Source organism: Coturnix japonica, chromosome 10 (genome assembly GCF_001577835.2).
Source record: "Coturnix japonica isolate 7356 chromosome 10, Coturnix japonica 2.1, whole genome shotgun sequence".
Lineage (NCBI taxonomy): Eukaryota > Metazoa > Chordata > Aves > Galliformes > Phasianidae > Coturnix > Coturnix japonica.
In genome coordinates, this window is record NC_029525.1 from 876,563 (window position 1) to 893,155 (window position 16,593).

A 16,593-nucleotide genomic window follows, 5' to 3' on the forward strand; every position below is an offset into this window, starting at 1 on the left:
AGATCTACATTCCTCTTTTTGTCTGAATGCGGGTTTTGGTGACTAACTCTTCTCTGACATGGGGTGAGCCTATTGAGCAGGTCCACGTATGCACAGAAAATTCCGGTTCCCCACTGCTCCACTCACCTTCTATGTGTTACCTAAAGCACTGTGTGCCTGGTTTACATTCACAGCTTCATCCCACAATGAGAGATACATTAAGCAGCTTTTGTGCTCCCCCTGGACCACAGGACATAGGCTGAGACAGGCAGGCTTAGCTTTTATTTTTTTTATAAACAGAGGCTTAGCACCCAGAGGAAAGTACTCGTGCAGGATATCAGGCTCTAGTTTAATCCCTGTCTTGGCATCAAGGAGTATTATATCATACAGGGGCTGAGCAACTATGATGTAATTTTTCCATACCCATATTTTATCTTTGCATCATATTAAAACCCTGTCGTTCTCCAGCCTGCACCTCCTGAGAGACCTCAGATCATTAACGCACCGTGCTGGCTTGACTTTGGAAGAGATTCTTTATGATTTTTGTTTGCATTGATTAAGTATGAGAAAAGGCTTTAGACAAATGAGAGGAAGAATAGAAGGTATATGAAGTACCAAAAGGGAAAAGCTTGATCAGAAGCGTTTCAAACTTTCCTATAACGGTTCAATTTCATGTATCATTTCTACAAATATGCCTGTAAATAGCACATCCCCCCAAGCCCCCTAAGACCTGCACTACCACAAGGTCATTGCACTCATCATGCGTTAATCTGTTCAACCCTGCACCACCCTCTATCTCTACTATGTTCCCACTGAAACTGCCATTCCTGCGCTAACACGACTCCAAGGAATAACACAGCAGGCGTCAGAGCTCCTCTCCAACCCTCCCCTCCTCACTCATCCCCATCACCACGCACACATAAACAGGGAAAACCAAGTGGAAAATCTGAAACAAGAACAACAGCTCCTGTGGGTGTGAAGTGAATCCCAGCAGGTGGTAGGCAGGGCTTGGATGAGGACAGATGGAAGACCCATCATTCCCATCACCAACTGCTGCCCTTTATTTTTAGAGCTGTTTTGCATGCCCCCATCTTTAATGCTGTCATATTGAAGCTGGGTGTCTGTAATGTGCTACAGCCATGCTTGTCAGAAAAAGCACCCAGGATTACGCTTAGAACCAAACTAAATCAGCCGTGATATTTCAATGTTTTCCTCCATTTCTGTGCTCTGGAGCCACGTTGTTGTAAAGTCATCGTCCCAAAAAGATTTTAGCCAAAATCTTCAGCCTTCATGGGATCCATATCTGACTAAAAAGTACAAAAAGATCCTTCTTTCTGAAATAAATCTGCCAGAAAAACAAGTGTGCTGCTCTCACTTCTTCCCATGGACACAAGAAGAGATGTACTACCGAAGGGGCTCTCACTGTGGAAAGCTGCAGGCAGCTGAATTTGAAGGGAAAAGAAAACAAGAAGAGTTTCCTTCCACCTGCATTCACCCTGAACCTATTGAAACAAACAGCCAAGACCCCATTCAGATTACCAGGCCCTCTGCCCGTGTTTTCACACTGGAACTGGTACATAAATAAATCAACAGGTTACTCAGTGACACAAGAGTGGGGCGTGTGACCTGACCCCAGCAGGAATCCACAGGCTGCATTTAGGGAAATTTGCTCCCAAGTTCATGGGCACAACATACCTGTGTTCCTACTGCAGAGCACAACACGTGGCCAAAAATAGCACTCGAGCTGTTCACAGCCAAGTCCTGCCCTTCCCAAGCAAAACCACTCAGAGGAAAACTTGTTTTGCCAGTCCATGTTGTCTCACTGCAAGCTTTTTTTTGGCAGGCCTCCTCAATGGGAAAGGATTCCTCGTCACTCCTCAAACTGCTCCACCACGGAGCCGAGGGTTGTGCAGCACGTCCCACTGCACAGAGCTTATGCACCTCCCATCGAGTGTTTCTGGACAGCCATGAGCTGTCAAAAGTCAATTTGGATTTACTCAGACTGAGATTAAATAGAAAATCCCATACTCCAACCAATGGTAATAAATTACACGCTGTATGAGAAAAGCTGACTTGCAAATGAGTTGTTTCCATTCTTACAAAGCTCTTCACGTGATTTCAGACTGAATTTACTAAGGACTCTGAAACTGAAGTGTCTTTTCAATAACCAGATGTAATTAAAACAGCCTTTCAAAGAGCCTGGAATGAATTTGATGGTAGAAAGTGAACCTGGAGTGAAGAGGTTGACGGCAGGCAGAGAAAGTCGCCATTTCTCTTCCTAAAGATGCTTATTTTGATGACTACTCAATTCTTGAAAGCTGAGATTCTTTTTCTCAACAACTGTGCATACAAAATGCAAGGCAGTGAAGAGTGAAGGTAACAGCTTTTATGCATGACCTCTGGGTTCCCCTAATGACCAGATGTGCATCGTTACCATAGAGTTCCACAGCTTTGGGTAATTCCTGCAGAGAGGAGCTCCACTACTGCCACCTCTGCCACACACAACTTCAGGGCACACAAACCCAGGCAGATTAAAAACAAAGACCCAGCATGACCAGCTGCGTCTTCCTAGCAAAGGATGCTGCAAACTCAGGATGAAAAACAGCCCAGCAGTCCCAGAAAATGAGCTTCATCCAGTGAGCACCCTGCCACCAAGCACTGCTGCTCCTGGTATTCCGAAGGAAAAATAAAGAGATCCAGCCCCATTCAGTGATTTCTTTTGAAGCTCTGCATCAACAGTTCACCTTCATATCCTGAAGCAGAGACGCCTTCAGGTCTCTTAGAAGCTTTGTGGGATTTCTGGCTTATTCAAGTAATACTTTTCTGGAATTCTGAATACAGTCATCAATGTAGGAAGCCTTCAAAGGAATCCTGCTAAGCTCCTGAAGTTAATGACCTGTGGTGACAACGAGTCTCATAAGCTAATGGAGTCTGGTATAAGTAGGTGCTTCCAGCAGTTTTACATCTTTCTACTCTGCTGAGTGTTTTAATACTTCAAGACTGAGAGCATTCATCCCATTTTCTGCACACTATTATTCTGTCTCCTACCCCCTTCTTCTCCCCTATTATTTTCAGTCTGAGAGGTGTTCACAGTCAGCTGCAACTGTGATCTTTTCCTTTGTGGTTTTGTTTTATTTTCGCTTGATTTCTTTTATTACCTTAGATATTGTCATGCCATTTGTAAGCTTAGCCCTGAAACTCCATTGCTTTTCTCTTTATAATGATCTGAAAAAGGCATCAGACATTACCATGAGCACACGAGCCAATGAAACATCTCTCAGCTCTTTGCTGCGATGAAGTATTTTTTTCCCTCTTGTTAAGGCTTTGCTATCTTATGTCTCTGCCAATAAACTGTTACCTCACTGAAAATGAACTGTTCTCCCCTGGCTCAGCTCATCAACACAGAACAGTCTGAAATAAGCATTTTGGAGGAACCCTACTGGACTTTTACTGAACCAACTGGGCTATGGTAGGGGGACACAGAACCCGCAGCCCCTTTGACAGCCAGAGAATGCAGCTTCAGTGTTCAGCACTCTGTTTCCTTCCCCACAGAGCAGATTTTCAAGAGACCATTTCCATCAGCAAACCTGACCTAAAGCAATTCTTCTAAGACACCATCAGCTGATTTCACACAGACCTACAGCTGCATGTATTCACACAGAATAAAATGCATTGCATGAATAAATGCAGTGCAGGCATTGAGCGCATCATCATAGGATGGTTGCAGTGTGCTCTTATGGCCAAGTAACTGCCTGCACATAAGAGACACTGGCTAAATTGCAGGCACGTAGCCACTGAAGCAAAGAGATGACAGCACTCATATCCTATAGGAGCTTAGAAACAAAAAGTTCAAAATAACTCCTTGTTTTAGAGCAATAGCAGAAGTAGGGACACTTCAGGCTATGCAGAAGGACAGAAAAATGTCTGCACGCCAGGTTTTGCTATCAACATATACAGAAGCGATAACAAAAAGAAGAGAGGAAGCAGCACACCCTTCTTTTGATGTACTCCGCTGCTTCGGCCTGAAGGGCTGCCCTGGGACACACCACTCCAGCCTTCCTCTGGCTTTTAAGATAGTGATTTTCCACTGTGGATACACACAGACTGAGCTACACAACATTCACTGCGACACTCATCAAACAAGCAGCTCCTGACTGCTTTCCAGACTTGAAGGAATGGCACAATCAGGTTACTCACTGCCCAAGAAATTCTCTCACATCTTTCATTCCCCTCCTCTCGGCTGTCTTCACATCAGAATTCTTCAGGAAGTGTGAATTCCTTCATTAGCTCATCCTGAGGGATAAAACCTCTGGGTTGCAAACAGCTGAAAATTATAGAGGTCTGTTAAAACAAACCTTTCTGCAAAGTCACTGGCTTCAGGAATGCCAACAGAACCAAATGAATGGAATGCATCATGGAAAAAAAAAATCTGCTTTCTGGAAGGATCTAAAAAAGGATTTGCTAACAGATGTATTTACTTGGATAATGAGTTTCTTTCTTCATCTGATGAAGAACAGGGAAAAACACAGCAGCTCTGGTGAAAAACAAAGCAGGTGACAGACAGCAGCAGGATAAGCAGAACAAACAGGATGGAAATCAGGTGGGGATGGGCGATGTGCTGGATCCAGGGCTCAGCTCTGCTGCCGTGCACAAGGGAGCAAGCTGAACAATGCAAAGGTCAATTGGAGAGAGAAGCATCAGTTGAGATTGACTTCAGAGAGGTAAATGGTTATCTTAGGGTATACAATAACGGATGGGGAGAGCCCTGAAGTAAGCTGTGATGGAAAAAATAGGAATGTGCTGCTTTATTTAGACAGAAGGAGGAAGACAGATGTGGCCCAGAAAGGCAGTTCCTCGCCCAGATTAAGCTTAAGATGATGCTCAGATTACACAATAAAGATTTTGTTTGTTGTTAACAGCCCTGAAGCTGTCCACTGCTTGGATTAAAGTGCTCTGCTCCTGCCACCTTTCCTACCACACATCAGCCAAGCTGCTCAGCACTCAGTGTGCCTGGTGGTTGGTTTCATTTGGGTTCCTGAAATGCAGCCTACAAATCCTTTCTGACCTCTCAGGGAAGACTGCAAGAATGCGTGTAACAATAAAAGGTGGAGCTGAACAGTGCAGCAGCTCTCAGAAGATTCTTCTACCATTAAAATCCCATTTTTCTTTATCTCATTGACGTGCCTGTCATGGTTCACCTTCCAAGGTAGGAGAACACTGCTCCCATGGTCGAATCTTCTCCTTCCAAAGGGTCCTCACTGCTGCACTTTGTTTGCTCACTGAAGCAGAGCTGGCCCTGTTACCAGACAGCACTCACACTGCACACACACACAGTGATTCCTCTGGAAATCCATTAACTGCTGTTGGTTACCTTAATACACAGGCGTGCTCCTGACAAAGACACTCACTGCTGTTCTGGGCAATGAATCTTGACCTCTGAACACAACTGCAACCTTTCATGTCTGCGTAGCCTGAGTTTATCTGTAGCACAAAGCTTCTGAACCTCAGTGCTACACCAAATTACGCAGTCATTTCAAACACTGCATTAAAATACCATCCAGCTGCTATAAAGGGGAAAATGAGTGGTTCCAGGAGGCAACTCCATGGCAGACAAGCCAGTGTGGGTCTGAAGATAAGAGGCAGCTGCCAGAGGTAAATATAAGCATTATTTATGGCTGCAGCATCCTCACTCATTTGAATTTCAACAGCCATTTGAAATGCAGACTCAGTGTGTACAGGCAGCTCTCACACAGGGCACACAATCCCGCCCATGATTGCCATCAGAAAAAGAACTACAACTACAAAGCAGTGTTGATTTCTTACTTGTAATACCCTGAGGACAGGCACCCACTACAAATGAAGCAACGAGTTGCACACTGAGCTGGGAACTCTGTTCACAAGTGTCTGCTCCTGATTGCAGCCCTGATGGAGCTCATACTGCTAGCACACATCATCTGTCCACACAGGTGAAATAAGAGATTGCATTTTATGTACTTTACTATGTGTTGGGAAGAACTTGATGAGAGGAAGGCGACAGCACCAGCAGCTGCTGGAACACAGGAGGCAGTGCTCCCGCTGTTTGGCTGAGACTCACCTGCCTACTGGAGTTCTATAGTTGTATGTTAACCTGACTGAGACCACCTAAAGCCACCCATTGTACTGGAAGAAGCACAGAGCTTGACAAAGCCAGCATTGCTGCCCAACTGGAAAGCGGGACTCAACTCAGCAGCGTGAAGCCAACAAGAAGTGTTGTAATACAGAAGGACAATGTGAATAAGCACAAGCAGTTGCAGCTGTCATCCTCAACACCACAAGCTTCAGGCCGCTGGGATAATTTGTCATCACTCCTGCTGCTCAAGGACATTTTGCAATACCTTTTACCCAAGCACTGAGAGATGCCAGAATAAAGCATCTACTTTTACTTCAACTATTGCACTGATGAACAGATCTACGAGAAGAGTCCGATATAAATTTAGAACAATTATGAAGGAGAATGTTTCAAACAAAGAACTGCCAAGTGCTCAAACCACAGTTCCCAAAAAAAGCCCCAAACCACACGACAGTGTTTCTAATCAGCACGCACTGATTAGTGCAGCAAACAAGAATGCAGATGGAAAGGAATGCAGCATCACTACAAATCCAACATAGGCATTCTCTCTGTGTGCTTCTGGAGCTATGGTTCAGGAAAACTGAAGAGAAAAGACTTAACTTGGTGCAAAGAAGTCCAATCTCAGCTCTGATGCTTCCAAACCTCTAAAGAAAGGAAGGGCAGAAATTACCACAGCAGGACCATGAGGTTACGGACCTTGTAGCAGCCAGAGATCACACAGAGAGCATCTGCCATTTAACCTGAGCTATTTCCCATGCTGAGTTCCCATCCATCTATATTTCAGCACTGTTTGATGAATGAGGACAGCAAACGTCACCCCTGTGCAGAGATCCAAGAGAAGCAGTTCCTGCACCTGGAGGGGATGCAGGTTGGAACCTCCTCAAAGCTCAGGAACCCATTCAAAACTTAAGATCTCAAGGCTCTTTGTGTCTGAAAAGTACTTATTTCAGATTACAGCTCCTACTTGCAACTCCTCTTCAATAAGCAAAAGCCCATCAAGAACATGAAGTCTCGGGGGTGCTTTGTCCATAGAGCAGGCTCTCTCTTGCTCTGCTAAACAAACCCGCCACTGACAATCCACAGTGCTACCTGCACAGCCCCAAACTTCACTATTCCCACTCACAGTTTAGGCAACATGTTTAAGAAATGAGCTATGTAGGCCTGAGAACCCCTTTTTTAGCCTAACTTCTGCTCAGTTTTCACTCTTCTTTTAGTAACCAATGCACTGTCCAGACATCTGGGCACAGGCTGCGCGTATAAAATCACTCAAAGCTTTGCAAAGTCTCTTGGTAGATGCAAGCTGCTCTTCTTGATGGTGTAAAAGAACAAGTCTATGCCAAACTAAAGCTTTTACAATCCTTTTTAGAGAGCCACCGCAGCATGGCCTTTTCCAGACAAATTCCACTGAAACTTTTGGTCTATCAACAATCTATGAAAAAAGCATCAAGCATTTTAGCATCTGGAAAATCAAATAGCTGCTATACACATCATTCCCTTATCGAGAAGGGCAGCTATGAGCCGTGGTGGGGCAGTCGTGCCTGCAGACCCTTAAAACCTCCATTCCTTGGATTCAGCTGCAGTGCTCTTTTCACCTAAATATAACCAACCCACCACTTCCCTCCGTGGACCCCTGTCAAATAAAATCCAGCAGTCACATTCAAGGCCAGGCTGGATGTGGCTCTGGGCAGCCTGGTCTGGTGATTAGCAACCCTGCACATAGCAGAGGGGTTAAAACTAACACAGAACACACACACTTTTCTTGACTCAATTCACAGCTTCTTACAGAATGATTAGGTCATGGAGATTACATCAGAATGCATGATCGCACTGTGAGCCACCACAGTCTGATGCTCCGCTGGCTTCCCCCTCACCACACCCTGATTCTTCATTTCTTCTACCAGATATTGGTGACAAACCCCTACCAGTGAACACATCTGAGATCTACCAACAGTGATATCACCAGGAACATTTCAGAAAGCTTTTCAGCAATTCCCCCTCAGCCATCTTTGGTAGCAACAGGGAGATAAGACTGTTTAGACAGCTTAACATATTAGAAGGAACAGTTTAATCCAACCTGCCAAGTTTGGCAGTGAAGTGGTTGAAAGAGCAGCAGTGCACTTTGTTCCATCAGCACTGCTGCTGGGAAAAACGGTCCAGCAAAAAGGAAGGAATAGAAATGCTTTAAACTATTCTAGCAGTTTCCTCAGTCTGTGCACCAAACATCAGTCAAAAAGCACAGCCATCACCTCCACTACACATGGTATAGGACACAAAGGTGGTTGAAGCACGCTGCCCTTTGCTGGGACCGATTCAAGTCTTGCTCAGAGGGGGATGTTGCTCAAGACGCTGTGCATTGTCCTACAAACATGCTCTGTGCTCTCAAATAGAGGAATACAACAACAGGAGATGCAAAAACAACCAATATGCTTTTTGTAGCAGAGCAGAATTTACAGACTTGGGAAAATTTGAGGAGAAAACAGAAGTATTTCTATTTAATAACCACAGAATGCAATTCAGAATTCCTGGAAACCACACGGTCAGGGGAAAACACATGTTTGCTGACACTGTAACCTCAGACAGACCATAATAAAGAATTTGCACATTCATGCAGTGCCATCCCCAAGGCCAGCGGCAACACAGAAAACACTCAGGACAAGCTGAAAGAGGCTGACAGAGCCACGCAGTCTCCAAAGCATCCTGTAAGGGCCCAGAAACCGAAACAGGAGTTTCCTCTGGCTCCTCCCATACAGGAACTGTGACTAATACGGGCACTTCAGAACCACGCCAAAAACTTCCTGGAGGTCTTAGATCACTGCTCCGCTGTGGGATGAATCAGTGCTACAGTGTAGGGACGTATGGAGACTTCTACTTAACTTGCATCACATGCGTTCAGTGATGCACAGCTCCGCTCTGCAGAACATTTACACAACTGCTAAGTCATTAACATACTAAACGCTATCACAGAATAACGTGCAAACCCGCTATTCAAGAGCGGCAGAAGGTAAAGCCAACTGTTTTCTATCTTCACACACATCAGTTTCTCCTACATTTATTTAGTTTCCCACAAATAAACAAAACCTAAAAGCAATTCTACCAGAGCTAAGCGTGCATTTCAGTCTAATTTCAAAGCACTGAAAGCCATGCCAAGAGCTTCTCTTAGAAGTAAACACAGCATACAGACCTCTGCCAGTTTGTAGGGTAAGATGAGCTTCTCTCCTACTGTCACCGTCTTTCTGGTAACCAAGGCCTCAAACAGCATCTCTTCTTTCACCTATAACAAAAAAGCATTGATATTAACAATTATTCCAACACTAATTCATTAAAAATTCCACTTTCCTTTGCCAGCCCTTACAAAGTTAATGCTCAGTGCACAAGAACAAGCTAGATATCAGGAGAAAACAACTCAGGCCCTATGCCTGGCATCAGAAAACAACAGAGCATTCAAGAGAACCTGATTTTCTGCATTCAGCCATCTCAATTCCAGCAAGTTCCCACTGCTCACCTTTGTTCCCACTAGAGCTCCTCCCTCTCACACTTTTTTTCACCTTTGTTAGCAAAAAAAACCAACAAAACCAAAAAACAACAAGAAAGAAACCCCTCTCAAATGACTGGTGTCATCATACAAATTACTCCACAAACAACCCAAATGCTGTCAGTGGTTTAAGAGAGATATCTGGATGGGGTTGGGTTTGTTGGCTCTGTGTGCTTTTTGTTTTGTTCAGATTTAAGAGAAGAGCTTAAAAGGAGAATGAAACCTGAAGAGAAAAGCACCTGATATTTGCTCTGATATTCACACCTGATACTGAACTCCCTGAAGAAATCAGCCCCAACCAGGTGACAGCCATTTGCTCACCAGTCCTTTGCAGAGATCAGCTGTTGTATAAACACAGACACAAAGAGGGCAAAGAGGTAAACAGTCCCTGCCTCCAACTCTCAGGAGAAAGCCTCCTGTCCTGCAACATTGGAGTCCCTGTTATTTTCATCTTCTTTTGGAGAAATCCCAAAGTGTTCCCTCTCTACCAAAATAGATGTTGTACAAGAGTAAGACCTAAATACCTGGAGACATTTACTCCTCCTTATGAAATTCCAATGTCAAACAAGGAACTCTTTGCCTTGGTGATCACCTTTGAGGCAGGAGACGGGGCTCTGACTTGCAGACAGCACAGGGTGCACGAGCTGCTCGCAGCAGCTACAGAACCCATTTGCTGGCTCAAGCAGGCAGCTAAAAGCCACACATGGACAATTTTTCAGCAGCTCTCAACTGCAGGACATCAGCTGACAACCCTCAATTGCAAAGCCTGAAACAAAAGTGAGTTTTGCCTCGTCTGAATGAGTTGGAGTCGGAGTGAGGTGGGACTGCTGCAAACCCTGAGCCTGCAGGCTGGCAGTTTTTAAACTGAAAAAAAAAAAGCAGTAGGCAAAAGGGTGTCAGATGGTTACAAATGAAAACAGGCCAATGCAATATTCTTGGTGACCAGACTAAACAGCCTAAGCACTTGCAAGTTCTGGATTTGTCAGCTAACAGGTTTAAATGGCTTGCACAGCTACCCGCACCCTTCCCCTGCCCATCTGCCTGCTGCTGCTCCCCAGAACTTTCTCTTCCCTGTACTCTCTTGCTGGATGAGACCTGCAGATGTGCTTCCTCTGCCCCGTGCCTGCTGTGTGCACATCTGCAGGGATCTCTCCATACAGAAACACACTTGGCAAGGATGGGACATTCAGCTCCAGAAGATGATCGTGAAGATCTGCCCATAGCTAACACCCAACTTGGTTTGCTTGCTGCATCACTGATGAAAGACAGTGAGATGATAGCACAGCTGAGCTATCCAAATTTTAACTGAAGGTCACAGCATGAAGGCATATAACTCATGATGTCCACAGGAGACAAGCTGCTTCTGTATTTGAGAACTGGACTGTGATGTTTAGAGCTTATTAAAAAGCTGCTCGGTATGGAGTAAGAGAAATTAAGTGTAGGCACTGCCAGGATTGGCTTCCTTCTTGAACAAGGGCTGAACTTTTGATTCTGGCTTTCTTTTGCTTAAAAGCAAACTAAGTTACCTGAGTGGAGTCCTGGCTCAGAGCTTCACACCCAAACTTCAACCTGAGAGCAGATGCAGAAGGGAAGGCTGGAGCTCGTTCTCCCCCCACCTAGCTTGGGTGGGAGCATCTTGCTGAGATGCTCATCACACAAGGAACACACTGTCTGAGGGATTTCTCTGGGCTGACAGATCATTTTTTGGTAGAAAACAAGCTTCAGCAGTTTCCTGTGGATGCTGGCTGCAAGAGCCAACGTGGTCAATGCAACAGAGACACAGCAAAACTTACTTTGGTCAGTTCATTACTTTCATTTACTACTGTCTCCACTGAGGCTGGTTATCTAAGCCTAACAACTGGATGTAAAACTGCAAAGACAAAACTTGCCTTCCCTACTGGATACTTGCCATGTAAATAATTTCCGCCATTAGTAAACACACACAACAGTATTCTTGCTCTTCTAATGGAAAAAATAGTCTCCTTTATGGTGAGCTGGCAGCAGATCATTTCTAGGAGATAATTTTGGTTAATCACACTTAGGAATTCACAAATGTACCTCTGCAGTTTAATAAAAGCACAGATATCTGCTGACCTGCACCCAAAGCTTCAGCTCAGCTTTGAGCTCTGAACAAACAGCTCCTCGAGCTGAAACAGGCTCAGGGATGAGCTCCACATCCAGACACAAAACCCTGCAGTTCCACATCCACGTGGAGGAGAGGGAGGATTTTCAGTTTGTACTGCTGGGAAGAGCTGGATCCCAATAAGCCCCATGAAGGAGCTTCCAGGTTTTTCCCCAGGAGGGTTTTACACAATCCTTGCTTTCTGAGGAGGATCTCTCCCTTCTGCCTGCCATAATTTCACTGCCTGCTGAGCCTTCCAGGTCTGCTTGATCCATCAGGCAGCACTGACATCACGCCACAGCGCCGTATTTCAGCAGAGTTTAAAAAAAGGCCGAGAAAGACCTGCCAGAAGCCTCACATAATCCACACACTATGTCTATTCTTGAGAAAAGGAATTGAGGTCTTACAGTAAATGAAACAATGATCCACAGAGGCTGGCCAAAATCCTACACTGCAGTTTGCTTTTTCAACAAACGCCAGTCTGGATGTTTTAATAAACTAAAAGTGTATTAGAAGGGGCTGTCAGCATTAAAGAAGAATCAAATCCATCTCAGGTCATCGTCTCCTTCCTGATTTCTTCAAAAAATCCACACGTCAGCTTCATTTCACAGGGTGACAAATCTCCCCATACAAATGATGGCTGAGTATCCTAATGAAATAAAAAGTCACTCAGTGCTCTTGCACCGACTATTGAAACTCCCCCAGATTTGTCCTCAGGGGCTCAAAGGCTCCAGTCTTCCAATGTAAAGCAGCAAGCTCATGACATCCCCTTTGGAGGGGGAAAACATGTCTAATTTTGCTCAGTTTTTTCACTTCAGCCAGGCTGGCTGTTCCTTTCCCTCAGGAAGGCAACCAGTCCCTTGGTGCTGTACATGTGGGTCCATGGGTCCCTTCTTCTTGGCAGCTCTCAGATGCAGCCCATTCAGCCGTCCCTCTTCCAAACCCAAGAGGATTTTTTTTCCTTCTCTTTTCCGAGTCAAATCCCTGAATGAACGAATACAGCAAGACATCCAAGGGAAAAAAAAAGAACAAACCACAACAGCCCCAGATTTCTTGCCTGTAAGTATCAGACCACAGAGGGATAGCTGCATCCTCTTCTACACTCCACACTGCCCTGCTGAGCAGCCAATGGCTTCATGGAAAGAAATTCAAGTATTTGTTGGCAAGTATGAGTTTCATTGAGATGATTTTTCAGTCTTGGTAAGTAATGCCAAGATATAGAGAAGGAATTAGCAACTTTTTAGATCTTTACAGTAATTCACAAAAAGAATAACTGCGTATTTTCAGTGATCACACACACACAAAGAGTAACAAAATAATTACCCAAGTGAGATACAAGATGTTACATTGCTTCAACTGAGATTTTTGGTGTCTGGATAAGAAGATTCCACTCAATTTGGGAAGTGCTAAGTAGGTAGGTGCAATGGCTGTCCTGTAACGATTCATCTATGTGAACCCTTCAGTTCTCCCTGTGGTCAGAACTGAATCAACATGGCAAAAGAGATATTCAAGTCTGCAGAGGGTGAGCGTTTCAGAAAAAGAAATCGGACCTCTCCTCAAAATGCACTTGCTTTGTTTCAGCTGACTGGGGAGTGGGTCTATCAGGAAGTTCACACTTGTAGCCAACATCTGCACTTCCATAGGGAAATAACCAAAGAAATGCAATCTTAAGAACAAGCAACATCACTTACTCAAACATAGCAACACCTCCTACAAATCCTACCTGATATATCTGCACTGCTGATGCCTGAAGAAGCTTTTGGTGCTGTGTATCATCAGTTAGTTTGCAAAAGACTTACTGAGAGCAACAGAAGTAGACTGTTTTGCTCAGCTACAGCAGCTTCTGGTGTTTTTGCAATAAGTTAAAATATGTATTCATTTATTTATTCTTTTTCCTCTATATATTGTACATACCTACAAGTGAACAGGGTACCCATGCCGGTGCTGCCCTGGTGCATGGTACAAAGCCACCACTGGATCCATCTGGCTCAAGTGATGCATGATTTCACATATGCGTGTGCAAATAACATCCCGCTATCTTACAGCATACAGATGTTGCAGAAGAATTAGTTTGCAGAAGAAAGCAAGGGCAAAGACCCAAAGCCTGGAACTCTTTCAGATCTCCAAGATCTCTCATTCACAGCTTTCTTTAGAAGTAATTACGTCTCAAATGACCTGGCATTCCTGCTGCGACTCCAACGTGGCCATTTTTAACAGGGTCAGATCAACAACGTTCTACCCAAACTCACATTTTCCTCCTGTTTATTTCTGCAGTCTGCGAGTCCAAGATGCAAAGAGCATCCAGCTGCTTATACCCGTATTTTACAGAAGCTTTCCCCTCCCTAAATTCAGAACATTAACAAAGTGCTATGAAAATCTGTGAGCGCCAACCCCTGAATTCAAGGAGTGAGGCAGCACAACAGCTGCTGGAGGGAAGGAATGAGAGAGCACCACGTGTACACAAAACGACAACAAATTATCTTCTGGCAGGAAAATACAAGTGAACTTTCCACACCATCCAGTGACTTTTCAGAGGGATGTAGGGAACCTAAGGCAGCTGGGCCCATGGAGCGTGCTCCTCTGTTCCAGCAAGACTTCATACGATGGGAATCTGCCAGGTGAGGTGCGTCAATTCACTGACACCTGTCCCAAGTGACACTGGCACAGTAGTCATCCAGAGAGGACAAAACACTTTCTGTACAGGCTCTTACACAGTAAAACAGCAGATGGCATCAACAGGTTCAAACCAGAACTAGATAAATGCAAGCCCAAAAATGAGTACCAAAGGGAGCAGAGTGAAACGCACCCTGCAGCACATCCACCACAACCTCTGTAGATACTGACAGAGGGGCATCAGACAATGAAACACAGTGAGTTCACTCAGAACCCGCTGCTGCCACTACCTGGAACAGCAGAGTGGACTGATGGTCTTATGATTCCTTAAGTAGTTTCTTTTACAACTACTGCAACAGATTTCAGGAGCATTGGGGAATTCTGGTGTGGGAGCTAATGGCTGGCAACTGAAGAAAACACCACAAGGAATGGCAGGCTTTAGTCCCATTATCTGCAGTTTTTCATGTTTTAATCACAGAAACACTATTTTCAGTCAGTTATACAAGTATACTGGAACTGATGGTTAGGGAGAAAAATCTTTACATTAAAAGCCTCACAAAAAGAAGTCTTCATAACCTCTTGCAGGAGAACACAAACAGCCTACATTAACATAAGACAATCTGCTCTTCAGCAAAGGCTTACCTCCAGCAGCTCTGACACGATGGGCAGTATTTCAGGGTTACAAATATCGATGGAGTCATCGCGATAGGTCTTCTTTTTGTAACGGATGTTACCCAGATGCAGTATTGCAGACAGGAGAGAAAAAATTCTGAGGAAAAAAGACAGATCTCATTTTCACTTTGTCGGTTTGTCTGTTTTTCCTTACATCCAACAGCAAACAGTGCTCAGTGCGAAACCTGGCTGCAAACCTTTGTCAGGTATTGATCAGGATCCCACCATTGCCATGAACACTGAAAGGTGATAAAAACTCATTCAAATACTCTTCTCAGTACATGTCTTACAGTACTTCATATCCTGCCCTTTCTACAGTCCCCTCGACCTCCAGACATCCAAATGACACCCTTCTATTTGACTAATTCCTCTAATTTTCTATTGTCCTCTCTTATGCCAAGAGTTTCTCAAAAATGAGGCTTAAAACAAGCACTCACTTCATTATTACTTTTTTTTCCATTTAGTCAAGTACCGAACTTGCATTGATTCGGCCTTTTTGAAAAGAATTCCACAGTGATTTTCTTGGACTTGAGCAGATAATTCAGGTCACCTGATTCTCAGCCTGACGTTCAACATAATCAAACCCACAGTTACAAAATGACAGCCCATATAACAAGAAAAAGAATGAAATCCAAGATAAATCACAGCCAACTTCAGCTATGTACTTTATTGTCCCTCTGGGGACCTAACAATCATTGAAATTGCATTTGATTCCTCACCACACCACCAGCCTGCCTGGACAACACAGCATCACCTCTCTGTGCCTGTCCTTCATTATCATAGAATCATAGAGTCATAGAATGGGCTGGGTTGAAAAGGCCCACAGTGCTCATCCAGTTCCATCCCCCTGCTATGTGCAGGGTCGCCAGCCACCAGACCAGGCTGCCCAGAGCCACATCCAGCCTGGCCTTGAATGCCTGCAGGGATGGGGCATCCACAACCTCCTTGGGCAACCTGTTCAGTGCGTCACCACCCTCTGTGTGAAGAATAAAAGTTATCATGCAGTAAATCAAAATCCTGAATTTACATGGATATCCCACTCTGTCCAGCCCAGACTCTTACCCACTGCTTTCCTCTGCCAATTAAATGACCTCACTGTACACAACCCTACACTGCACACAGGCTTTAGAAAACCCATCACCGCAACTTGATTCCTGCTGTGTAATGAGTCGCCTAGGGCAGAACACAGGAAGCAATTTAGTTCTGCGCTGCCCTCCTTGCTACTGCTGCACCTGTCCCAAGTGGGATGCAGTGGCATCAGTTCAGGGAGCAATAATGCAACAGGATGCTTTCAGAACGCCAACGTGCATTTGATACAAAGCAGATAGATGTGAAAAATAAGGGTATAAACCAATGTATTTAACAGAATGACTGATGTATTTAACAGAGTGACAGTAAAAGTGTGCACCCTTGGGTTTATCTATATGTGTGGAATAGCATAGAGAGAAAGCAGCACTGACTTCATCATTTGTTAATGCTTGGAATAATGTATGAGCTTACGAATGACGGTTCTCAGGTAGGTGAAACAAGTTCTTACTGGAGCAGAAAGCAAGACAATGTTTCACT

At 44.5% G+C, this 16,593-nt stretch overlaps 1 protein-coding gene across 13 annotated transcripts in view; it reads right to left on the bottom strand.

Moving 5' to 3' along the window:
- MYO9A (myosin IXA) overlaps positions 1-16,593 on the bottom strand; it is a 156,162-nt gene that overhangs the window by 76,344 nt on the left and 63,225 nt on the right. For all 13 annotated transcript variants that reach the window (XM_015872538.2, XM_015872539.2, XM_015872535.2 and 10 more), the window contains 2 exons: positions 14,998-15,124; positions 9,270-9,359 (listed from right to left, as the gene is read on the bottom strand). In XM_015872538.2, coding sequence (XP_015728024.1) covers positions 9,270-9,359; positions 14,998-15,124 — 217 coding nt within the window. The remainder of the gene's footprint in view (positions 1-9,269; positions 9,360-14,997; positions 15,125-16,593) is intronic.